This window comes from Haliotis cracherodii, unplaced genomic scaffold (genome assembly GCF_022045235.1).
Source record: "Haliotis cracherodii isolate W230 unplaced genomic scaffold, xgHalCrac1.p SCAF_22, whole genome shotgun sequence".
Classification (NCBI taxonomy): Eukaryota; Metazoa; Mollusca; class Gastropoda; order Lepetellida; family Haliotidae; genus Haliotis; species Haliotis cracherodii.
Window position 1 is genome coordinate 5,670,077 of NW_027266278.1, and position 27,020 is coordinate 5,697,096.

At 39.5% G+C, this 27,020-nt stretch overlaps 1 protein-coding gene across 1 annotated transcript; it reads right to left on the bottom strand.

The window, feature by feature from the left end:
• Nucleotides 1-4,839: 4,839 nt before the first annotated feature.
• Nucleotides 4,840-26,710, bottom strand: LOC139471204 (uncharacterized). The gene is made up of 9 exons (XM_071253490.1): nt 26,617-26,710; nt 23,626-23,754; nt 13,311-13,467; nt 10,308-10,393; nt 9,274-9,371; nt 7,651-7,727; nt 6,464-6,550; nt 5,320-5,394; nt 4,840-4,976 (listed from the first exon to the last, which is right to left on the bottom strand). The coding sequence occupies exons 2-9, from the start codon at nt 23,739-23,741 to the stop codon at nt 4,920-4,922; spliced, it is 753 nt and encodes a 250-aa protein (XP_071109591.1). The 5' UTR covers nt 23,742-23,754; nt 26,617-26,710; the 3' UTR covers nt 4,840-4,919.
• Nucleotides 26,711-27,020: the final 310 nt, after the last annotated feature.

Here is a 27,020-nt window from a genome sequence, read left to right on the forward strand (position 1 = left end):
CCCTTTTCTTTCCGATAAGAAATCAGTCTATGACTTTACCCATGGGCTCGAAACCAAAATTTTGTAAAATGACTTTCAGCCTAATAAGCTAGGGTAATAAGAAACCCATATGTTAAGATGTGAAAAGTGTAAAAGTATTTGACTCAGACTGTCATAAATAGGTGTTCCTAATAGTAATCCTCGGGAAAACTGTGGTTCAAATCGTACCGGCTTCGACTGTTCTGTTACATGACATCAGGAATGTTGTTGCACAGTGACAACCCTGCATTCATTTTGCGACCAAAACATTGTCTGCTTTGAACTGTCAGGGGCGGTCAGGTAGCCTGGTGGTTAAAGCGTTCGCTCATCACACCAAAGACCCGGGTTCGATTCCCGTACAATGTGTGAAGCCCATTTCTGGTGTCCCCCGCCGTGATATTGCTGGAATATTGCTAAAAGCGGCGTAAAATCATACTCACTCACTCTGAACTGTCATGACCCGAGAACCAGTTACATATCACATGATCACTTTCTATCAACCGAAGTCATGAATCTAGTTGTTGAAGACATGCTGCGTAACAGCTCCATAGGAGACATGTGTATCTGATGTCCTTCAATTCTATTAATGTACAGGGGCAGTGGGGTAGCCTGGTGATTAATGGTTCCGCTCACCATGCTGATGGTTGAAATAAGCATCTTCCTTTGTCAATTTTCTGATCCTAGACGTTTATTATGGCGAATATGGTATCACCAAAGCTAAAAGCATTGTTGTCATCAATATTTCACAGCGCATTATTTTCTGTGGTTGAGTGATATCTTGATTTTGGCGTGAAAGTTTTTCCAAAAATGTGCTACTCAATATTTGATAGGGATATTCAACGCCATACTCAGCAATATTCCAGCTATATGATGGCGGTCTGTAAATAATCGAGTCTGGACCAGACAGTCCAGTGATTGACATCATGAGCATTGATCCATGCAATTGGGATACAATGTCGTGCATCAACCAAGTTAGCGAGCCTGACCACCTGATCCCGTTACACGCCTCTTACGACAAGCATAGTCGCCTTTTCCAGCAAGCATGGGTTGCTGAGGACCAATTCTACCCCAAATAACCAGAATGTATGTGATTGGTTCTTAGTGATGGGTGCTGCGATTCGCTGTGCAGAGTTGCGTCCCTTGGGCATACCAGAAACCTATGATTGAGGGTTCAAATTTTATGTTTCTTGGTTTGTAAGCACCATACCTGTGCTCGTGGGTTTCACCAAAGTGGTAAACATCTGAGACCTGCATCACTTTGGGCTTTCCTCCCACATTAAGCTGACACCCCGTGATATAACTGGAATAATGTTAAAAGTGGCATTAAACCCAACTCACTCACTCTTCATGTAGGGCTAATGAGAGTAAGGACAAAATCCAAGTACACCAATTGCTGTCCTCCAGTTACGTAGCAGTGTGAAATAGCCAAGTATCCCTCTCAAATGTTACACAGTATATTTGGTCTCAATCCTAAAATGTTCAATTGTGTTGCTGCTGAACTATTTATAGGTCATTTGTTGCATTAAAGTAAAAAAAAACCACTCACAGCATCCTCTACAAGGTTGATGGGATAGCCTTGTGGTTAGATCGTTCGCTTGGGACGCCGAAGCCCCGGGTTCGATTCCCGACATGGATACAATGTGTGAAGTCCATTTCTGGTGTCCCCCGCCGTAAAATTGCTGGAATATTGCTTAAAGCAACATAAAACCATACTCACTCACTCACTCACTCAGCATCGTCTGCCAGCTTGGAGTGTGAGTGAGAGCTGGCCAAACGGGGATCTGGTGTTCACAATGGCAGCTCCTGACATCAGGTGACACCACGAAGGAGGGACGACCAACCCACAGAGACCCTCGTGATTGTGTGTCATACCCAGAGAGCATGAATGTCAGCCTCACTATCGTCAAAATGATAGCACTGTAATTTGTCCTATTAAACACTTCTTCCACCGGCTCATGGGATGATCTGGAACTGCTGTAAAGAATGTCGTGAGGTAGCCTAGTGGGGTTATGGTGATCACTCATTTTCATGAAAGTTTGATTCCCATTGTATGAAATGCTTGATTGGTTCTTCAAAATGTTTGCTAGTCTCAACAAAGGCCTGGGTTCGATTTCCTCATGGCTACAATGTGTGAAGCCCATTTCTGGCGTTCGCACCGTGATACTGCTGGAATATTGCTAAGGCTTAAAAAAAATAAAAGAATTGGTTCTCAGGCAATGAGTTTTGAAAATATAGTGAGGGCAGACTGTTTTTTTTGTTGTTGCTTGTTCAAACTAGTATGTGACCAAATAAACAGTTGTGTACCATCAACCTGGGAAAAGGCCTCCCTACATAAACAAGCATACAAACTCCTATTACTGCCATGACCATAACACGAGATGCGCAGTAAAGTAGTGCCCATGTAAAGGGAGGTAACTGTGTGCTCACATTGTGTTTTTAAGTATTAGTTTTTAACTTTTTGGAAAATGGAAATAAAAACGGAGGAGCGGCAGACTTTATGATGATGTGGTCGGTGCCTGAGAACCAAGACTATTATCTTTTTTAGCCTAAAACCAACTCACTCACTCACTCACTCACTCACTCACTCACTAGTATGCAAAAATACATGATGCAGGTATACCAGGATCATTATTTTATTTCTTTACAGTGACCTTAAGGGGCTTAAATGAAATATCAGTTCAGTTTTCTCTACATGTACAATTTAGCCAATACATGACTACAACGCTGATGTATATGCAAATTTATTACGCTACCCCAGAAAATTCTAACATTGTGTACAGTTTCGTTCTTCTGGCCTACGTTGGGGTTGTTGATGGACTCATCTGTTATGCATACTTTCATGAGGTTGTTCACACTCTAGTTGTTTGTTTTCATATGCAGAACGGTAAAACAATAAACATATAGAAAACAAACATCCTTGTTCTGATTCTGTGATAATTGTTGGACCTTGTACTTGGGAAGACGATCCCTGGGAGGCGATGCATCACAAATATTTTTGTGACAAACAATTTCCACTGGGAGGAAACTCTCTATGTTAAAAAAACCCAGGAGCAACTGTGATCTGAATGTACTGACAACTAGTAATAGTTACAATGACATTGTCTTGTGGATAGATTAATAGGCGACTAACGGGACTGGGTGGTGAGGCTTTCTGACCTGGTTGATGCATGTCATCGTATCACAATTGCACGAATCGTCTGGTCCAGACTCAATTATATACAAACCACTGTCACATAGCTGGAATATTGCTGAGTGTGGCATTAAACAACAAACAAACAAACAAACAGTGGATAGATTGTCTGCCAAGACCCAGCTGTGTCATACTAAATGATGTTAAAAGATGGTACGTGTTGTTCAGCATTAAGTGAGTGAGTGAGTATGGTTTTACGCCGCTTTCAGCAATATTCCAGCAATATCACGGCGGGGGACACCAGAAATGGGCTTCACACATTGTACCCATGTTGGGAATCGAACCCGGGTCTTCGGTGTGACGAGCGAACGCTTTAACCACTAGGCTACCCGACCGCCCCCTTCAACATTAAGGGACTGGTCGTCTCCGAGTCAGTTTACTGAGTGGGGTATTCATGTTAAAACTTAAACTGCTATTTGTCCGGACAAGCAGCCAAACACAAATGTGCTTGCTCATCGCTATAGACATGAAGTAATCGGGATGGGAAGTTAAACCCCATTATAGACAGATCAATTTTCTGAAGAAGTACCAGTGAAGCTTGATGCTGTTTATGTGTCCTCACAAACTGCTTTACATCTCTGATGGAGAATGACCACAGATCTTGTTATTAGTCAACCACCTCCGTGGAGAACATCCGCCCGGAGAGCAGAAGGTCCAGGGTTCGATCCCCAGCCGCGTCATACCGAAAGACGTTAAAAGATGGTACTTGTTGTTACCCTGTCTAGCGCTTGGCATTAAGGGGCTAAGACAAAGACTAGTTGGTTCGGAGTCAGTATACTGTGTCTGAGTGGGGTATTCATGTTAAACTGCGGCATGGTATCTCAGTGGGCTAGCACTATAAACCGACATCAGTCCGGACTAGTACAAGCAGCCACACACATGTGCATGCACGTCGCTATATAAGTGCAATAATCTTGGACGCGACGTTAAACCCCATTTCACCTCACCTCACCTCACCTCTTCTTATTAGTCAGAATTTGAAAACTGTCGTTGTAAAAGATATGTTTGGTACACCTACAAACAACAAACAAACAAACAAACAATCTTCCATAAAGAGGTCGGAGATCAATCCGAAATAACAGTCCACTGCTGTACTCATCGTCCATACTTTACAGGTTTCGTATACATAACATTCCTCCACCCGTGAATGCATGCAGACACTTTGCTGTGCAGCCACTACAGGCCAATGAGCGCTTAGATTACATCGCACAAACGTCAATATATCTTGTGCAACTTGTGCCTTGAGGCTATCAACATTGTTTCAATGTCTGGCAATGGTTGGGTTTGCACAACGTTCATGCACAGTGTGGACTCATTTTATTAGCTGACTAAATACAGACAAATACGCTACTACACTGCGAAGTGGTTGTATGTAGTCATGGGTGATGGAGGAACATACAAACAAGGAACCTGTTCCACAAAGCGATCGTAGCACTACGATGGTCGTAAGTCTATGTTAAGTATGGGAGTTGCGATTGCCTTAGAGCTACGATCGCTTTGTGGAACGGGGCCAGGGCAGTAGTGATGATGTGCTGTACTTGGAAAGACAGGATCCACAGGTCATCAGTTGTAGACCACACAAATGTCATCATCATCATCATCATCAGTCGTCGTCATCATCATCATCATCATCATCATCATCATCAGTCGTCGTCATCATCATCATCATCCGAATAGATCCCATGACATGACAAGCTCAAGGTAACGTCATTCAGACATACATCAGGGAAACCATGTCGTCTTCGTTGTCGGGGGAATCTCGATACAGCTGAAATATGTAAAGAACATGTTAGTTCCTTTTTGAAAATTCTTCACAATTTTTTTAATAACCCTATCTATCTCTAAACATCTTCATCAAAATTCAACTGATATGCTTTGAGGCTAAAACATTCTGGTTTACAACGTCTATAATTACAGGCGCAGAAATAACTTTTAAAATGATCATCCCAACGTCAGTGACGAAAACAACCATGTACAAGTTTATTTGTCATAATTCACCACAACGTTTCATGATTAGACTAAGTGCCTCCCTGATATATCTAGAGTCTCTATGCATTTATTCTTTGGCTTTTCTTACAAATAAAATTACAAATATAAATTTGATCAGTCACCATGTTAAGACTCAGCTGTCTGTCAAAGCGGAGGTTGGTGAGCTCCTCCAGTGTGTGTTGGAACAGACAGATCATCTGAAAACAAAGACACAATGGAAGAGAAATTTATGTATGTCAGCTTCTTTATCATGTTCACCTGATGAAGGAGTAAGTATTCCTCAATAGGGCTGAGATGGGTAACTCGGGTCGGGTGGGTCCTGAGTAGGGCTCGGGTACCCACAGGACTACCTAGACCCGTGGTTGGTCACATGATATATTGTTTAATGACAAAACTTATCTAAAAGTCTATGGTTACATTACAAGTCACTAATGTTCCCATTTCTTTCTGACAATGCACCCATTCCTTCTGACTTTTATATGTTTGAATAAAGATAAAACTTCATGCAGTAAACTTCAGTGTATGCATGACCAGATTGTTTTACACGTGTATCTAAATACATTTTGCCAGGACTACGGTCAAACTTTTCCATATCGGACAGTTTGTACCCATCTCTAAATATCTACAGCAGGTACCCGGGTAGGGTTGGGTAATAGGGTGGTGGGTACCCGGGTAGTAAATTTGGACTCGTCCCAGCCCATAAATTTCTCTTATTTCCAATAATTACACTATTCACTGATGTTCTAGGATTTGAACTCCCCACCACTGCATCCTGACAGCTGACACCAAAATGTATTGGAGGGAAAAATAATATGAAGTTTCAGCTTCATTGGTCTGGAGGTTTCTGAGGATAAGAGCCCGTGAAGATCCGGGGTAGAATAGGTCTTCAGCAACCCATACTTGCCATAAAAGGTGACTATGCTTGTCGTAAAAGGCGACTAAAGGGATTTGGTGGTCAGGCTCGCTGACTTGGTTGATGAATGTCAATTGCGTGAATCGATGCTCATGATGTCAATCATTGGATTGTCTGGTCCAGACTCGATTACTTACAGACTGCCGTCATATAGCTTGAATATTGCTGAGTGCGGCGTTAAACACCAAACAAACAAACATTGTTCAGAAGTCTGAGGATAGGCTTACAGAGAGAGGAAAGTGCAAAGGTTAAATAAAGATCAAAACTTACACTATACTGAATAACGGAACATGTGTTGATTGGGAGGACCACCTATAAAAGAGCCCTGGCTCTAGAGGATGGTTTGGATGTACCTGGTGAGTTCCGTCCTCGGTGTTGGCTTTTCCTGACGTGACCCTGTAGCCAGGACTGATGAGACAGTTGCAGGCCATCCCCTCTATCTGAAATGTCACGGACGTTGCTCATATCGATCACTGGATTGTTTGGTCCAGATTCAAGTAATTATAGGCCACCTTCATAGAGTTGGAATGTTGCTGATTGTTAAACAACAAACAAACAATGGATCAATGCATCATAATAAATGTTAACAACTTGAGTCTTGATTTCATCGTATCCTAATTGTGTGGATCGATGCTCATGATGTCAATCACTGGATTAGACCCGTGATGATCTGCGTTAGAATAGGTCTTCAGCAATCCATGCTTGTCGCAAGAGGCGACTAAAGGGATCAGGTGGTCAGGCTTGGTTCATGCAAGTCATCATATCACAGTTGTGTGGATTGATGCTCATGATATCAACCACTGGATTGTCTGGTCCAGACTTGATTATTTACAGACCGCCGTCATATCGCTGGAATATTGCTGACCATGGCGTTATACAACACACAAAAATAATCAGTGGAATGTCTGGTAATTATTTCTTAGCAAAATGTAGTAAGTATGTAGTAAAACAACAACAAAACAAAATCTCTCTGAAAAACACCGAATTAATTTGTTTTCATTCACAACGTTCATGATTACAGTCAGTGAGTTGGGCACAGTTGTACAACAGAAACTCACTCTTCACTCAAGTCCGGCAGACATTACAATACCTCTGTTAAACCAGTTGAGCTAACAAAACTGCATGTTCAAGATATTTTCCTTCCTACACTTGTACAAGATGGAAAATGTCCTGGGTCCCGTTCCATAAAGCGATCTTAGCGCTACGACTATCATAAGCCAGTGTTAAAGTATGGGAGTTACGATCACCTTAGTGCTAAGATTGCTTTGTGGAACAGGGCCTTGGACTAAATCCACAAGTGATCTTAGTGCATAACTCCCATACCATGATACTGAGGTAGGACTGCCTTGTGTACTGGAAAGCTTGGAAAACAGACATTCCTTTTCAATTCCAAGGATTCTTGTCACTTCCCTGAATAAAGCTTGAGATGTTTCAGAATCAATGTCAAGCTTTGGCAAAAGCTCTGTCAAGCAGAGATGACCTTTTGAAAGGATTCAAACTCTTGAATGTTGGGAGTTGAATGTATCACAACAAAGTTTACCTGTATCATCTGTATCATGGTACTGAGGAATGGATCGCAGATCTTCGTGTGGCCAGGAATGGGGGGATGAGACGTCACTACAACACAAACAATCCTGGTTCATGATGAAGGTCAAAGCAACACACTGATGTTTTTAATGAGGAATGAGACGTCACTACAACACAAAGAATCCTGGTTCATGATGAAGGTCAAAGAAACACACTGTGATGTTTTTAATGAGGAATGAGACGTCACTACAACACAAACAATCCTGGTTCTTGATGAAGGTCAAAGAAACACACTGTGATGTTTTTAATGAGGAATGAGACGTCACTACAACACAAACAATCCTGGTTCTTGATGAAGGTCAAAGAAACACACTGTGATGTTTTTAAGCCAAATAAACTTTCAATGTTTTGTTTTCAATTAAGAAAAAGGTAAATACTGACTTGTGAATTTGTGATAACATTGAAAATGTTACTTTTAACTTATTGTCTATATTTTGTCATTTATTGACAATTTGGCATCAAATGACATTATTTATCATATTTGGTATACCAAAAGAGCCAGACCACCAAAATCCAGCCAATCACCAATCACAACATACATCACGTGACAATCATGTGTCCAATATTTTTTTCACCCTGAACATGGCGTGTGTAACACTGAGATGTAAACGATTTCTTTTCCCAAGTTAACAATTCTTATTTCAACGAAGCTTCAGCGAATCAGCATACAAATTTCAAAGGTATTTTATTTGATACGCAATCATATTGGTTTTCTTACCTGGTGATGTGTTGAATGTATTCTCCAGCAAGGCGTGGTCTGGGTTGTGTTCTATGTCAACTTGAAGGCTTCACTTACCTGGTGATGTGTTGAATGTATTCTCCAGCATGGCGTGGTCTGGGTTGTGTTCTATGTCAACATGGAGGCTGCACTTACCCGGTGATGTGTTGAATGTATTCTCTAGCATGGCGTGGTCTGGGTTGTGTTCTATGATAACATGGAGGCTGCACTTACCCGGTGATGTGTTGAATGTATTCTCTAGCATGGCGTGGTCTGGGTTGTGTTCTATGTCAACATGGCGGCTGCACTTACCCGGTGATGTGTTGAATGTATTCTCCAGCATGGCGTGGTCTGGGTTGTGTTCTATGTCAACATGGCGGCTGCACTTACCCGGTGATGTGTTGAATGTATTCTCCAGCATGGCGTGGTCTGGGTTGTGTTCTATGTCAACATGGAGGCTGCACTTACCCGGTGATGTGTTGAATGTATTCTCTAGCATGGCGTGGTCTGGGTTGTGTTCTATGATAACATGGAGGCTGCACTTACCTGGTGATGTGTTGAATGTATTCTCTAGCATGGCGTGGTCTGGGTTGTGTTCTATGTCAACATGGCGGCTGCACTTACCTGGTGATGTGTTGAATGTATTCTCCAGCATGGCGTGGTCTGGGTTGTGTTCTATGTCAACATGGCGGCTGCACTTACCCGGTGATGTGTTGAATGTATTCTCCAGCATGGCGTGGTCTGGGTTGTGTTCTATGTCAACATGGCGGCTGCACTTACCTGGTGATGTGTTGAATGTATTCTCCACTACGGCATGGTCTGGGTTGTGTTCTATGATAACATGGAGGCTGCACTTACCCGGTGATGTGTTGAATGTATTCTCCAGCATGGCGTGGTCTGGGTTGTGTTCTATGTCAACATGGAGGCTGGTCAGAAGTATCATCTTCTCAACTTTACTGAAACAAACAATTGACAATTTACTATCATATATAATATACCATTATCCGGCAAGTGCATTTGGTCAATATTGAGCGAGCAAGTGATATGTTGTTTGTTTGTTTAACGCCGCACTCAGCACTATTCCAGCTTTATGATAGCGGTCTGTAAATAATTGAATCTGGACCAGACAATCCAGTGATTGATATTATGAGCATCGATCCACACAATTGGGATAGGATCACATGCACGAACCAAGTCAGCATGCTTGGCACTGGCATGATCTCACTCACCCTTCCATACAGAGATTTGATCATTAAGATCTCACTCACCCTTCTATACCGAGATTTGATCACTAAGATCTCACTCACCCTTCTATACAGAGGTTTGATCACTAAGATCTCACTCACTCTTCCATACAGAGATTTGATCACTAAGATCTCACTCACTCTTCCATACAGAGATTTGATCACTAAGATCTCACTCACCCTTCTATACAGATATTTGATCACCAAGATCTCACTCACCCTTCCATACAGAGATTTGATCACCAAGATCTCACTCACCCTTCGATACAGAGATTTGATCACTAAGATCTCACTCACCCTTCTATACAGAGATTTGATCACCAAGATCTCACTCACCCTTCTATACATAGGTTTGATCACTAAGATCTCACTCACCCTTCTATACAGAGGTTTGATCACTAAGATCTCACTCACCCTTCTATACAGAGATTTGATCACTAAGATCTCACTCACCCTTCTATACAGATATTTGATCACCAAGATCTCACTCACCCTTCCATACAGAGATTTGATCACCAAGATCTCACTCACCCTTCGATACAGAGATTTGATCACTAAGATCTCACTCACCCTTCTATACAGAGGTTTGATCACTAAGATCTCACTCACCCTTCTATACAGAGATTTGATCACTAAGATCTCACTCACCCTTCTATGCAGAGGTTCATTATTTTCCTGGCAACATAGTGACACTTGTCACCGGGCAGGTGAGTGTTGACGACTACCACAGAGAACTGGAAAAATAGCAGCGTGTGACAATCATATGACAATCAAGTGACAATCATGTGACATTCATGTGATAAAAGTAAAACTTAAAGTCACATAAATATAGAAATTCCACTTGTGACTTTTCTTAGCTGTTGAACACGTGGCGATTCAACTATGGGTTATTCAGGTTCTTTTACCACCATAACCATAGTGAGTGAGTGAGTCAGTGAGCTGGGTTTAACGGTGTGTCAGTTTGATGGGGGATATAACCCCAAACTGATGCACCTTAGACAACTGGGCAACCCCTGCACCCCAAAATCATAAAACTGGTAAATATATAATTACCATTATTCAAGGTCTTTTCTATGTATTTTTACCATATAGCAGGAATATGTAGGCACACAGTGTACAAACTGCCATGGGACCTGTTACACAAAGTGATGTAAGTCTATGTTAAAGTATGGGAGTAATGTCTTAGGGTAAAGACGGCTATGTGGAACAGAGCCCTGGATGACCGAGGATGAGGTGAGACCTCAAAATTAATACACTGTTTAACTACACTACACTACATCTATAACGAACACGCTTATAACAAACTGACGGATATAAAGAATAAATTTTTGGTCAGCTGCATTTGCTGTATATATGCTGTATACCTGCTTTTAATGAACTGCGGTAAAAATGAACTAAAATTAGTGGTCCCTTTGAGTTTGTTAGAACCGTAGTTTCCTGTACTGTACTCTACAATAAACAGTTAAACCATGTGAGCTTGAAGTAGGAATCATTGATAGTATATCAAGTTATTCGTAGAAATGAAAGGAAAGATGATATATAGGATAATACATAGCAAGCCAGGATTCTACTTGAACATCAGTGTTGCATCATGTTGTACAGTGCATCAAATTAATGTTAAGTGGGTTTAACTGTACAGGAAACTGAAATATTGAAAGAGTGCAATAACATAAATAATATCATGCAAAAGTAGGCAGACTGTTGTCAAAGAGAAAACTGTGATACCAGAAAAAAAAGTGCATTTTGTGTTATTGTTAGTTCAGTGAAAAATAGTGAAAAATAATATAATTCAATAATTGCAAGCCTGAACCTACCAGACTGAAAAATACACAAGTTTAATATCAGACCAATAACTTTGTGTTGCTTAGATTTTCTTGCAGTCTGGCAGGAGAAATAATGTCTTGTGAGGGTTGTAACAGACTGCTCAGTTTGGAAAGAACATGACGTACAGTGAAATCTCTATTCATTATCAATTTTGGCTTCTCAATAATGACAACCATGTTTAAATCAATCCACTGTTGTCTGGCATTCCCTCCACCCACCCCACCCAGCCCCACCCACCCCACCCAGCACCCCATCCCCTCCAACAACGTTGACCTAGAAAATTGGTAAAACAAGAAACAGAACTGGTCTAGCCTTAGTCATCTTCCTGACGCAAGGGAATTAACTGACTATAAAAGTCCAGTTTCCACCCTGGCCGAACCAGGCTGAAATTATGGAATTACGTTTTGGCTGGACTAACGAGTCTATGCATGTGTACTGTCAACTCGGTGTCAACATGAATTTCCAAATATTTCATGTTTTTAATCAACACGATCAAGGTGCTAACGTGATTTGATGCACTTTGCGAAGTAAGACTCGTTTTATTACAACACAGTTCTTGATTAACGATCAGATCGTCTTCACTAGGCGACATCATTTTACTTGAAGCAAATGCAAGTGATATGAGAGATGGAATCTGATTGGTCAATAGGAGGGACATAGAAGTCACATAAATCACAATAGCCACTGGTGACACGATGATCGAGCCCAAAATATTCCAGCCTAGTTCGGCAAGGGTTGAAACTGGACCGGAACAGTCAGTTAACTCCCTTGCCTCAGGAAGATGATACTTATCTGAAATAAGTTTCACAACAAAATCATAAAAGCTAACTGCTCATAAAATAATTAGCATCAACTAAAAGCAACATGAGACACAAGCCATCATGAAATAATCTACAGAATCCTAAAAGAAATTGTTTGTGAGTGAGTGAGTGAGTGACAGTTGACCAACTTTAATTGGCTCTGTGACTTAGTATTGATTACTTTCTACAGAGATGTTATTGAGACAAGTTCCAAATAAAACTGAAAAAAAAGGCTACAAAAAAAATAGTCTTGGTTCTCAGGCACTGGCCACATATCATAAGGTCTACCGCTTTCGTTTTTTATTTCCATTTTCAATTTTTTTAATTAAAATCCTAAAACTGAAAAACAATGCGATCCAATATCGCACCCAGTTACTTCCCTTTACATGCACACTGCTTAACTGCGCATCTCGTGTTGTGGTCATGGCAGCAATAGGAGTTTGTATGTTTGTTTATGGGTGGTCCTTCCCTAGGTTGATGGTACACCACTGTTTATTTGGTTACATACTAGTTTGAACAAGCCCAAAAGAAAAAACCACACCGCCCGCCCACACTATTTTTTCAAAAGTCATTGCCTGAGATCCAATTCTTTTATTTTTTTAAGCCTAATCAGTGTTAAAATGTGAAATAATATTCAGCAAATAATTGTTTACCTCCTCAGCATCCTGTGCAAAGATCATCAAATCATATAAAATACATTTTCTCATATCTTATGGCTTACAAAAGGTATTTTTAAACCAATTAACAGGCCTTATCAAGGTATTACTTCAAATACAATGTCTCTCCAGAATATGACTAGAGAAATTGTGGAGGTATGTATCAACATTAACTATTAAGAACTTTGCATTTTTTAACTTACTCAGCACTCGTGTACTCAGATTTTATCTGTTTAACAAAATATATACTATTCTAAGGAAAAATATGAATGCGCTCCTAAAGCGAGCTATTATCATGATTGTTTAAAAAAAAACATCCTTTAATATCTTCATGACACTGACTCGGGGTGACCTTGACCTTGACCTCTTACCTGTTCATATTTACAGTTGAGAACTTGGATCGACTGGAAGTTTTGTTCAGTGGGTTCCGGGGCTGCGTCTCGCACGCATGCTGGTTTATAATTGGCGATCTCCGGGACTTCTAGACTGTAGTACTCTTTACGCATATTGATTCCAAGCAGGGCACGACTTAAAGAAATCAGAAAAAAAATCATTTATAAGGTCTGCAGCTCACACTGATTGTGCTAGGAACTGTGGAGGATTTACTGCTTGTTTTTTATAGTCTATGGGCCCATTAAGTAGGGCTGGGGCGGGTAACTCGGGTTCTTGGGTCGGGTAGGTACTGAGCAGGACCCCGGTACCCACAGGACTATGCACTCATCCCTTCTGACTTTTATATGTTTGAAAAAGAAGATGCAACTTCACGCAGTAAACTTCAGTGCATTCATGACCAGATCGTTTTATATGTGTATCTAAATAATTTTTGCCAGGGCTACGGTCAATCTTTTCGCAATTGGACAGTTTTTACCTACCTCTAGAGATCTACAGCGGGTTCCTGGATAGGGTCGGGTAATAGGGGGTGGGTACCTGAGGTAGTAAATTTGGACTCGTCCCAGCCCTACCATTGAGTCTATTTTTTTAACATTAGGGCAAATGCAACAACCCCTTGACTTCCATTCTTAATTTCAAGCACTGCATTAATATTAATGAACAACTGGGTTGCATCTATAATTGATTTGAGGGATGAGTGAGTGAACTTTCACTTAAGACGTCTGACCTCCTTGATCTGGTTGGCTATCCAACTTGATCAAGCAAATTACAAACCAATACAGATAGTTAACCCCCTGGATGCCAGAGGGACATATATGTCCCTCCTCTTCAGCCCTCACTTTGAAGTCGAATAAAAATCAAAATACATCACCCACACAACTACACTTTACAGTTTTAAATAAGGTGTGAAATTCCCAGTTCTGCGATATCATCCACTGGCATTTTAGGCCAAGCAAAAGTACTGAACATGACCTCTGAAAATTAGGTACATCGTAAATGTCGCCATTTTTTACACATTACTAAATCACCACTCACGGCGTTATTTACAGCATGTTTTGAAATCTAAATTTCGCATATTTACTCGGAGAAATGAATTTCAAAAATAGCATATTAGTGATCACGGGTATCTGTCTTTTATGAAATCACCAATGATCATTCCAAAACGTGTCCGATAACCCTAGAATCGTTTAGAATGTTTTGGAAAAAACGAAAACACGAACCCCGAAGTGAACTTTCCGCCATATTGGATAGTGTTTACAAAATCACGTTTCAGGTGCACCGGTTATGAGACGCCTGTAACATCAAGTATATTTCAAACTTATCTGCGATACCTACATCCTTGAATTCCTCATACATTTCAGAATCAAATGACCAGTGGTCTTTGTCACCAATACAAAGTGGCTAGATGAAATTAAGCAAAATAATTTAGGTGTGAAAACGAACGCTGTGCTCGAAAAACTGCACATGGTTGAAATGTAAACAAAGCAAAATTCAGATTTTACACAGTGTAGCATATTCTCCTATTTTGAGCTATCCAATCGTCTATTCGTTCAAGATATTGGCTCAACATTTTCAGAATATGCATGGGAAGAGAATCGTAGGAAGAATTAGGGAATTTCAAATAGATACATTGCAATGATTTGATATTTTCAACAGAAGTTGTCAAAGTACCCATTCTGGTTGACGCCATGACTGACGCAAAATCATGCGCAACGACAACGATATTTATCGGAATTTCTGACTATTTCCGTTTGTTTTAATGAAAATTATGACAACAAATAACAGTACATAGATTGTCAGAATGTTTCTGATTACTTACATGTCACATTTATGTTTATACGATCCCTGAATCAACGAAAGTCCCATCGTACAATCCCGCGTACTGTTGAAAGTGTACACGCCATTTTGTAAAAGTGGGTCACAGGTAGTGATGTCATACGTCAACATTGTTGTACATATTTGGTAATTTCTTTGAGGTGAAGGTCCTTGAATGAGAGTGCACACGATCACTGTATCGTGCTGTTTACAGTCTCAGTTATGATGTATATTTTGCATGTCTTTTATAAAAAAAATCACACAATTAATTTCACTTTGGATATTTGTCAATGTTCAAAATGAAGTGAAGTGTAAATGTACCTGCAGCATGTACGTATTTCTTGGGATGTGTAATAAGTCAATATTATAAGTTCATGTAACCAATGTCCATGAATAGCCGTTTCATTTTATTTTATAACTAAAACTGAATATATTACTTTAACAAAATGGATAATATTTTTCGGTAAAATATATGCACACATTCCTGAAATGTCTTGGTCTTGGATTTGTCTTTTATGTCGTTGGATACAGAGAACATGCAGTGATATCTAACGATTCGCCAGGTGCGCGTTAGTCACAAACAATTTACGAATTATTCCTCTCGTTTTGCATTATATAATCAATGGTTACAATTTGTTTTCAATATTGTGATCACAGGATAGTAAACAGTTTACTTTATTTCTCCAGGAATTGTAAAATGTATAAAGATATAACCCATGCCATGTACCCCGTTGGTTCAAACGTATACAATTATCCTGATAATTCTATACCAAAAGAGCTTTCTTTGCATCTTTTATTGTGTAAGAAAAAATAATATAATCATGAACAAGTATATGTCCAATATTGAATATAATTTTGGTTGTTTTGAAATATTCTTTTGGGAATTTCATTATGTAAGCTGATGCCAAACAGGTGCGTGTCTTGTCCAATTAAGATACACGATAAACTCTCTAATTGTTTACATATTCAAGACATTATTTACTTGGTGATAGCAGTCATTTTATGTTGTGTCGAAAAAGCGTCAAATTCCGTTCCACACATCGAGATTTTCCATACCATGAACGAAAATTAGGGGAGATATATATTAATCAAAATACCAGTGTCGTCTTTTTCCGATGTTATCAAAGACATAAAACCAGCCATGACGACACAAGGAATCGTGTTATGTTTAGGGTATTTCATTACATTTGGTGATAAGGCTTGTGCTCCATTAATAATGATGCAACATTAGTCAAATTACACTTACACAATCAGGAGAATGTTGGAATGTAAGGACTAAGTTATAGCTTAGATAAGGCCATCCATTTCTCTATTACCTCCTTTTTATGAAGTACGATTTCATCATTTCTTATGGGTATATTTTATAACTAAACGTGTACAGTTTCAATATCGATATTTGTGTTGGAATAGTTTGGTTCCTCCTGAACAAAACACCACGAAAATATTTTGTCCGTTCTCACAGCTAATTCTCACCAAGTGACCTGAGTTACAACAAAGTAGAGCTAAGCATAGCGGAGTTATGCCCCCTTTTCTTTGTACGTGTGTAACCTCTCTGTCACCTTTTGACGTCATAGAGAAAAATCAGTTTTCGTCATTTACGGCATGCTATTTTTGGAATTGAATGTATGTCGTTATACATACGCATAGAACTCCATTTGATATGTAGTTATGTCGTTCAGATATTAGGCAGTATTTTGTTCGCTCACAGTTTCCGTAAAGCTTCTTAATAAAAAAGATTGTCGCACAGTACTTTTATCGGTGTACGATAAAAAGCGGAGAAATTTACTGTTTTTCAACGCAGAATAAATTCTCGGACAACACTTAGGAGTGTCTTTTTTAAAAACCGGTTTGATATTTACAGTTAAATTTACACCATCAAATAAGAAATTTAATATTCTCCACCTCTGCGTAATTTTATAGCTAGAAGTAGATCCAGTGCCGCGTGAGCGCAATACTCGCACAACCTTCACTTTTCCGATCTTAGGAAAATGTGCGTAAGAAAAAAAACTCGGCATCAAGAGGGTTAAGGCTGTGTGAATTGGACCCTTTTACACTTACCATATTCGACGTAATAAGCGCCGCTCTAATAAGCACCGACGGCGATGTTTGCTAATATATTGGCTAATGAACAATCCCAATTAGCACCTGTTTCGATTGATCAATGTAATACGTGTGTTATATGCACCCTTAATTATGGGACATTAAATTCTGGAAAAATATATCTGTCGTATATAAACATTTCAGGCTGTCAGCATAAACCATGAAATTTACGATCTTTCAACTCTGTTGTTTTTCACCAAAATTATATTCTAATAAGAGCCCCCTATTTCTAATTTTGAGAGCGCCCTGGGTGCTTATTATGTCGAATATGGTAATTGACTATTTAGGTTGATCTGTGTTGACATTGCCTATGTGGTGTCTCTAAAAACTAATCTTCATTTAATCCATAAATATTTGGACAGACTTATTGTCCAGAAACAGTTATCAACAAAGCCATGATAGTACCCACTGACCTAGATGACACTGACTGACTATCGAACCTGACCTGACTTTCACAAGTTACATAGGCCTTCTTAACTGAAGGAATTCGGATTATATTAGTCAATATTTCTTGACATTGTCGCTCAAAAAGATTTCCTGGTTACATTATGCATCATCAAGACTCAATAACGTTGATTGATTGAATGAGTGAGTGAGTGAGTGAGTTGGGTTTAACGTCGCTTTTAACAGTATTCCAGTTATATCACGGCGTGTCAGCTTAATGTGGGAGGCAAGCCCGAAGTGGTATCAGGTCTCAGACGTTTACCACTTTGGTGAAATCCACGAGCACGGGTATGGTGCTGACAAACCTAGAAACATAATCCGGGCGAACTGGGATTCAAACCCACAATCATAGGTTTCCCAAGGGATGTAACTATGCACAGCGAAATGCGGCACCTTAGACAACTTGGCCACCTTACCCCCTCCATTGAATGAAAGTTATTGAACTCCACCTGATTTCAAATACTTGAAGTTTCGAGCCCCTTCACCTTGATTATCCAGTGTATTAAGTACATCTCCACTCTATTATTAATACTCTTGTTCCATTCATTCACCACATTAATTTGCTTCAGAAGTTATGTCATTATGTCATCATAACGTTTGATCATTTTCAGGACACAACCGACTGTTTGCCATATAACAGAAGAACCACGAAATGATAATTAACTTAACATTTATGTTTGTAACTAGTGTGTAATGATAAATCAATCATGTGCTGTGATGTGAAGGATCTACACACTGAAAGCAAAATGTGAAAAATGTTCCTCTCTGAAAATGGCACATGAACCTCTTAGTAGATGATAAATAGAGATGATTATATGAGTGAGTGAGTTGGGTTTAACGCCGCTTTTAACAGTATTCCAGTTATATCACGGCGTGTCAGCTTAATGTGGGAGGAAAGCCAGAAGTGATGCAGGTCTCAGACGTTTACCACTTCGGTGAAACCCACGAGCACGGGTATGGTGCTGACAAACCTAGAAACATAATCGGGGCGAACCGGGATTCCAACCCCCAATCATAGGTTTCTGGCGTGCCCAAGGGACGCAACTCTGCACAGCGAATCACGGCGCCACCTGTGCCCCCAATTATTATACGAGCATGTGTGTCATACTGATTTTATGAGTGTGAGAGGGAGGGTAAAACATAAATTCTTACACAAATCTCTTACAATGGGTATGACACACATGCAAGCATAATAATTTCTTTAATACCCATTATTTCTTAATCTTTTGGGGGTTCCCTCAAGACACAAACATGGATTACGATCGCCGCCTTAAAAACCAAAAATGTTGAATGAAGTTGACAATCTTCAGCTATGATGTCGTTTCTAGTGTGATGTCATTCAGACCTTACATCACAATAAGATTCGGGCGGTCGGGTAGCCTAGTGGTTAAAGCGTTCGCTCGTCACGCCAAAGACCCGGGTTCGATTCCCGACATGGGTACAATGTGTGAAGCCCATTTCTGGAGTCTCCCGCCGTGATATTGCTGGAATATTGCTAAAAGCAGCGTAAAACCATACTCACTCACTCACAATAAGATTCGAAATGACCTCAATAACGTCATCCGGATGACGGAAACAATGCACTGATGCGCGTGAAGTGATATCTGCACCTGTGCACATATGATTTTCATGAACTCGGTTATCTTAAACTCCATGAGCAATGAAGCTAGTTATTACGGTATTGGTGGTAGCAGGGAGCTGGACTCATTATGGATGGTCATGTATCGAATGTGTCAGTGTGCCAGCGAGGAGTGCTGAATCAGCACACGCACAGACAATAGTCAGCAAATTCCTCACAGGGATGACCTAGGATTCCAAAGTGCTCACGGCAGACAAATAAAGAAAAACAACTTTTGTTCACAATTGAGATTTTTCCAAAGTTTATATTTTCCTGAAGTCTGAGGTATTTTAACACTATACTTTAGCATTGCATTCAATGATGTAAAACTAGGCATTATAGCCTCTTTATTTTTCTTGGTCCTGTTATCAATAAAATACAAGTAAGGCCAGGCTTTTTTTATTTTTAGGATTACAGATTTTTCAGCCCAAAGTCCAGGGTTGGAGGAGGGAAAAAAGAAAAGAAACAAAAGCCAGATGCATTTCTTTTAATGCAGAATGCCTCTGGCATACTCTATGAACATATTCTGTGCTCAAAAGTCCGCCATTTGTGACAATAAAGCCCCTTTTATAACAATAGAAAATTTTACCACTTAGAACCCGGACAATTGTCAAGGGAAGCTTTTCACGTTCAGCTTCGAGATCAACAATGATTGATTATGTATCCAATTTGGTAAATTTCCCTGATATTTGCTGCAGACTTGGGGCCACATACTGGTTTCTGAGCATACGTATAATAGATAAATGCATGTTCAATAGGGGTGTCACGATAAAGCACTTAAAGTGAATAAATCGATTGTTAAATCAGTTTCTGATCAAAGTATCGATTTCAGTTAGGAATATCGATAGTTTAATTGTATTTACCATATCATGCGATTGAGTCACTGAAACACGCTCACGAACGCAGCCGAGTGAGGATTAACTGCCCTTGATGCTTAGCAACTGGTCTTTATTAAAGTAAAATGGCTGAGGGTGACAGTCAAGTGGAGTTTGTGATAAACTTGGGTGGAAAATCGAGTGTTTTGAAGTCTTATGGCTATCACATTCAAAGGAAACTTCAGTTCCAAGGTTTAATTCAACTCTGAAATCCATAAAAAATGATACACCGAAAACTATCAATATTTATCACAATAGTTTCTTTGAATATCAATAGTTATCTCAATAGTTTCTTTGAATATCAATAGTTATCTCAATAATGATTTCCAGACAAATAGTCGCCCCTAATGTTCATCATGGTCTCAAATCAAATCCAGAAACAATGCAGATACAAAAAATAAGTAGTTTCAGTTATGTCTTTTAGATAAATACTAGCCCAAGTATAACAATAACCCATCTGCCAGACATAATATTCAATAAGAGAAAAGTTATGTCGACATAGTTTAATAGATTCCCTGAACTATTTTATTTAAGTAAATCTGTCATTGCCTATCAGATTAGCATTGAGGAAATACTTCAATTTAGACTCATTAAGGTTTAGCCTCCATACAAGCTTGTCTGTTGTGATATCATAATCTCTTTCCAAGCACCCAGTAAATATGCCAACAAGATTGGTGTCAGTCCAACAGGATTAAAGTATTCCTCTCTGTCTAGTCATTCATAACCGTAGGGCACACGCCATCGTGTATCAACCAATCATATTCATTTACTGTTCTAGTTTTAGTTAAACAGATAGAGAAGCAAGATGTTAGACAGAAGGTGTTTGATGCTCAAACTAAGGTGACCTCTCACCCACGGCCCAGAGGGTTGTACTGACTCTCTGTGGCACCCTCAGCTATATTAAAGATATTGTTCATTGTTCATACTGTTATTGTAACTAAAATTGTAATTAAAGTACTCACGGAAATGAAAAAAAACTGTTTTTCTCAATTTAAAAATCGACACAAAGTGTTACATAGCTGTAAATACGAAATACCAAAACAACTCGAAAAGTACTAGTCTGGATTTGCTAGTTTGATCTCAGTGAACAATACAAAATGTACTTTACAGGAGGTAATTTGTCGGCACTTTCAACATTCAAAAATAAAACTTAGTTCAAATTGACATAGCAGAAACAGACTATAGGCATTATGCACCTGTTCTCACCTGTCGTCAAGGTGTCAAAGGTCACCTTGATCTACTTACACCTGGTTATGCCCTGTTTCACAACAGTCTGTTTTATTCACATTTGTACACACTTTTACGTGTAAAAAGGCACAAAAACATTTGATACGCTGTATTTGTGCCACGGCCCAATTACTACTAATTTAGTTGTTTGAATATTTACATATTTTGTATATTAACTGCATTTATTTAAGATCTGAGGTCGAAAAAACAGTTTTTTTTCATTTCCGTAAGTACTTTAGTCTCCTGTGACTCCAGCTCTCTGCTGACTAATACCCCATGAAAATCAGCACTTGGAAGGCTTTGAAAATCAGAACAGCAGATTCATAACAATCCCTTTGCATATATTATTAAAACAAGTATATGTGTATCACATTTCTGATCATAACTATCAAAACTATGACTAATAATTAAGAATTGAACGTCAGTTTGGATGGGTTCATTGAAGTGTGAACGATTTAAAAGTGCTGGTTAAATTGTGTGAACCTCCGAGCTTGCAGGTATTAAAAAGAAAATAGAAAAACGAGTTGATCGTAAACACTGATTGAGAATTCGGGGACACCCCGAAAAGTAGTTCCGGCAAAAGTTCATATGATCAATTTCACACAAAAAATTTCACATCGTGTGAACTGTTTTGTCCGTTCACAAGGTGTGTGAACTCCAAATATCAGATCACGTGACTACCCCTTCAGCCAATCAGCATGAAACAAACAGTGTAAACTTCAAAGTATGACATTATTAACAAATGAAACGAAAACTGATTTCTCAAACTTAATGATTACTCCTGATGTCAACAATGGAGTTATAGTAGATATATATATACTCACTGCCAAAAGCAACGCGAAGAAGTAAGTACGTTAAGAAGGGATGTTTCCAATGTGTACCACTTAATGTCAAAACTAACAATCAGTCAAGTGTTACTACAGTGTCTTTATTTTTATTATGATATGCTGCACGCGATTTCCAAAATTTACACTCAGACCCTGCACGAGTCAAATGATGCATCGCGAGTTACGGATCTATGACATCACAAGAGAGGCGTTCATGAGCATTGATTCACACAACATACCAGTATGTACATCTGCGCATCGGAACAATCTAATATCTCTTGAATATGAGTAATTCTTCAAATAATAACCAACGTGTATGGTTTTTGCGTTTCTTTTGTCAGTGAGTATAATTTATCAAATTGTCATTAAGAAACAAAACTAATAAGACTCAAAAGAAGAAGAGAAAAAAAGAAGAATTTAATTTATAATTATTTGCTTGAACCCCTTAACTTTGAAGATTCTAAAAATAGAAACTAAAAAAATTCAGAAGTAACTGTCACTTTTAAAATTATAAAATAAATTTGATTCTAATGTACCCCATGACCTCCTTCGGCTACAGCCCCTGCGGATCAAGTTGTAAAAAGATAACATTTGAGTTGAGAAGTTGTTTCTAAACAGTGCTTAAAAAATTATATAGATCAGGGATTGGGGCAATTCTAAACAAATAGCATCTTATTTTGACATCTTCCTGAGGCTAGGGGGTAAAGTGACTGTAAACGATCAGTTTCCACCCTTGCTGAGCTAGGCTGGAATTTCTGGGCGCAATTGTAGTGCCACCAGTGGCTATTTCAAGTCATGTCCCTTCTATGTCCCTCCTATAGACCAATCAGATTCCACCTCTCATATCACTTGCATTTGCTTCAAACAACATGGCGGCGCCCAGTCAGAGATGATCTAATCGGTGATCAAGATCTATTGTGTAATAAAACACTTACATTGTGAAGTGCATCAAATCACGTGAGCACATTGATTATAAACATGAAAAAATTTGGAAAGTATCTGTCGACGCTGAATTTTTGGTACATATCTTTTGCAAATCTTGTTGTAGACCGAAATCTGCTCGTTAAAATCTGTGTTGTTTCTGGAGTGAATGTCAATTTCGTTTCTCGAATTTGACTGGACTATCCATACACTCGTTAGTCCAGCCAAATTGTAATTCCATAATTGCAGCCTAGTTCTGCAAAGGGTGGAAACTGGACTTTCAGTCAGTTAACTCCCTTGCCTTGAGAGGATGTATTGCGAACAACACAAGCTCTTGGTTTACAAAAACTGTGCAAAGCATGAAACAAAATATCGCCTGGAAAATCCTGTAGAGTAATTGCCAACAGCAGGTCATTGATCTGGAGTATGGAACACGAGCCGAGGGTGAATATCTATGTATATGTCCTACCTGGCCGCTGCTGTCACATCAGTGTAGGCCAGGAATACGGTCTTCTTCAGCTGGAGCTCACCACTGTCAGCAGCAGGCTCTACAGTGGCCTTCACAGTCTGTTCTCCAGGCATCATGCGACTTTCCCCGCTGATGAAAACAATGTCAAATTACTGAACATAGCATGTAGTTGTAGCAGGGCGTGGAGTCGTCCCACAGATTGCATCCTTACCTTGTCAGCTTGCTGACGGGGTTAACCGCTTTGGTCATGTGGACAAGGCGTCCGACCTCGGATCAGAAGGTCTGTGGTTTGAATCCCATCACGGGACCTGGAAATTTTATGGCTGCTACATTGGTGCCCAATGTGGGGCTGAGCATGTTCAAATTAAATTTGAGCAAAATAAGCCTCAGTACCCTACTATGCAGCCCGGAACGTGCCTTCTGTTGATGGGGGGGTTATCTAGCAGGGGGTTGAGTCATCCCACAGATGATATCCTTACCTTGACGGGGTTAACCTCTTCGGGCATGTGGACAAGGCGTCCGACCTCGGATCAGAAGGTCTGTGGTTCGAATCCCATCACGGGACTCGGAAATTTTATGGCTGCTACATTGGCGCCCAACGTGGGGCTGAGCACGTTCATATTAAATTTGAGCAAAATAAGCCTCAGTACCCTACTATGCAGCCTGGGACGTGCCTTCTGTTGACGGGGGAGTATGTAGCAGGGCGTGGAGTCATCCCACAGATGATATCCTTACCTTGACGGGGTTAACCTCTTTGGGCATGTGGACAAGGCGTCCAACCTCGGATCAGAAGGTCTGTGGTTCGAATCCCATCACGGGACTCGGAAATTTTATGGCTGCTACATAGTCAAGTCTTTGAAAGGCATTTGTTTTTTCACTTCACGTCACTTTATTCAGTTCTTGTTGGCCACGGGCCTTTTTGTACAGACGAAATACAATCTGCCAACAGTATAAGATACAACACATTTCTTTGCTTTTTATTCACAAAAGCAGATTTAACATAATTACATATTATCAAAGTTTGAGAATTTGTGTTCTTAAAGCATTGGCAAAAAAGGCATTTAGAAGTGATACACATAAGGAAGAGAATATATATGGATGTCAAATTCTTTATGATGAGGAACTCAACCTTTCGGTGTATATTTTTTATTTTTGGCAAGGACAAAACAGTGTGTTCGACATGATTGGCAGTATATCTGAACTCATGTATTAGTCTAACAGCTCATGATAACCCGAATAATACAGAGATGATGTCTACGTGTCACACACAAAACTAATTATAACCTCAACACCAAAAAGGTTTTAGATTGTTTTGGTTGTTTGTTTATTGTTTAACGTGTGCACTAAGCAATATTCCAGCTAAATGACGGCGGTCTGTAAACAATCGAGTCTGAATCCAGTGATTGACATCATGAGCATTGATCCACGCAATTGGGATTGATGACATGCAGCAACCAAGTCAGCGAGCCTGATCACCCAACCCGTTAGTCGCATCTTATGACTAGCATAGTCGCCTTTTACGGCAAGCATTGGTTGCGGAACCTATTCTAACCCAGATCTTCACAGGTCTTTTAGATTGTGAAGCAGCCCCTTTTGAAAGGTGGAAGTTCAGATAACCGAGTGAGCTTGTTTTAGATTTGTTTGTGTTTCTTGTTTAACCATGTTAACAACGCACTCAGCAAATATTACAGCTACATGATGGCAGCTGCAAATACTCGAGTCATGACCAGACAATCCAGTGATTGACATGAGCATTTACTGGGATACGCTGACATGCATCAACCAAGTCAGCGAGCCTAACCATCTTATCCCGTTAGTAGCATCTTACAACAAGCATGTTTTGGATTTGAGTTCTATTAGATTGGAGAAAACAGCATTTTGGCATACTGTACTCTGCTCAGTGGGAAGATATTGGATATGTACTTTGCTGTTTAACAAATGGGAAATCCAACATGGCAGCTGGCGGATAACAGAATTTTCAGATTAGATCCATTTCTTTACCTTGACTTGCATAAGTGAGGGTTCAGGGGACCCCCAATAATTAATTTCAAGGGTCCTTGCAGGCAATATGAGGGTCCTGTAAGGTCATGATATGGTGTAGTGTTCTGTATGTTTAGATAATTACTTTAGAGCCTGGAATGAATCAATGATCATGTGGACTGTGGTCATGATTGATGGTTGAAGTAACAGACACCTATAACTGATTTTGATGCACTGTCAGTACCATGAATATTATTGTGTGCCCCTTGGGATGCAGTATATTTTTGTGTAAACCAACACTGTCCTACCTGTTCAGAGACCCGAGAAGATTCCGGGGTAGAATAGGTCTTCAGCAACCCATGCTTGCCGTAAAAGGTGGCTATGCTTGCCGTAAAAGGCGACTAACGGGAACAGGTGGTCAGCTCATTGACTTGGTTGATGCATGTCATTGATCCCAATTGTGTGGATCGATGCTCATGATATTAATCACTGGACTGTCTGGTCCAGACTTGATTATTTACAGACCACCATCATATAGCTGGAATATTGCTGAGTGTGGCGTTAAACAACAAACCAACCAACCAACATACCTGTTGAGATATTATGTACATGTATTTGTGTTATTTATTTATGTCAGGTTTAACAGACTGGGAAGTAATGTCACAATATTGTGCAAATGTGCAGTTTAATGCATGCATATTCATGTATTGTAACAACATATCGTTATAATATGACTTTCACATTAGTTTGGCATGAATAAGGCAAGTGTACATTTCTTGGTTACCATGAATCTTAATCAAAATAATAAAATGATTTTTTGTCTGTCGATACTATTTTGATGAATGAAAACGATTTTCAATAAATGTCATATTGTTTAATTTATTTGGAAATTTACTAACGTTAAACATGCCATTAGGGTTATTAAAACAATGATTGCGTCTACAAATGACAATACAACATTCATGAATTATACATAACATAGCTTATAATTAACAACAGTAATCTACACACTCTGTGAAACTATGCAACAGCTGCAGGAAATATGTACACACAGAAGCTAGAGTTGTTCTGTTACTCCAACACGACTTCTGAACCTGTCATTCATTTCTGGGGACACCGGTTATTTGTGTCTTGACCAATAATTGGTTAATGTTTTCAATGTTTTGATGAATAAAGCATTTTCGTTGGTTGACCGATAAACATGTTAAACCCATTCTCATTGGCTAGCATATTACACACCTCCAAAACCGGATCACTGTTTGTGTATGAATACAAAACTTCACTTTTGTAAATTTATACGCTGTTTATGCTGGCGATTCTGAAAATATACGTCATGTTACAGTATACGTAACTCTACTTAACTGAAGTTATCGAAAAATAAAACGGAGGCTATATTTCGTTAGGACTATATTGTT

Coding starts and splice junctions, on each gene's coding strand:
- LOC139471204 (XM_071253490.1), bottom strand. CDS start 23,741: ATGATGCCTGGAGAACAGACTGTGAAGGCCACTGTAGAGCCTGCTGCT. Junction 13,468..23,625: donor GATGTGACAGCAGCGGCCAG/GTAGGACATATA, acceptor GATTTCTTTAAG/TCGTGCCCTGCTTGGAATCA. Junction 9,372..10,307: donor ATGAACCTCTGCATAGAAGG/GTGAGTGAGATC, acceptor TGTTTGTTTCAG/TAAAGTTGAGAAGATGATAC.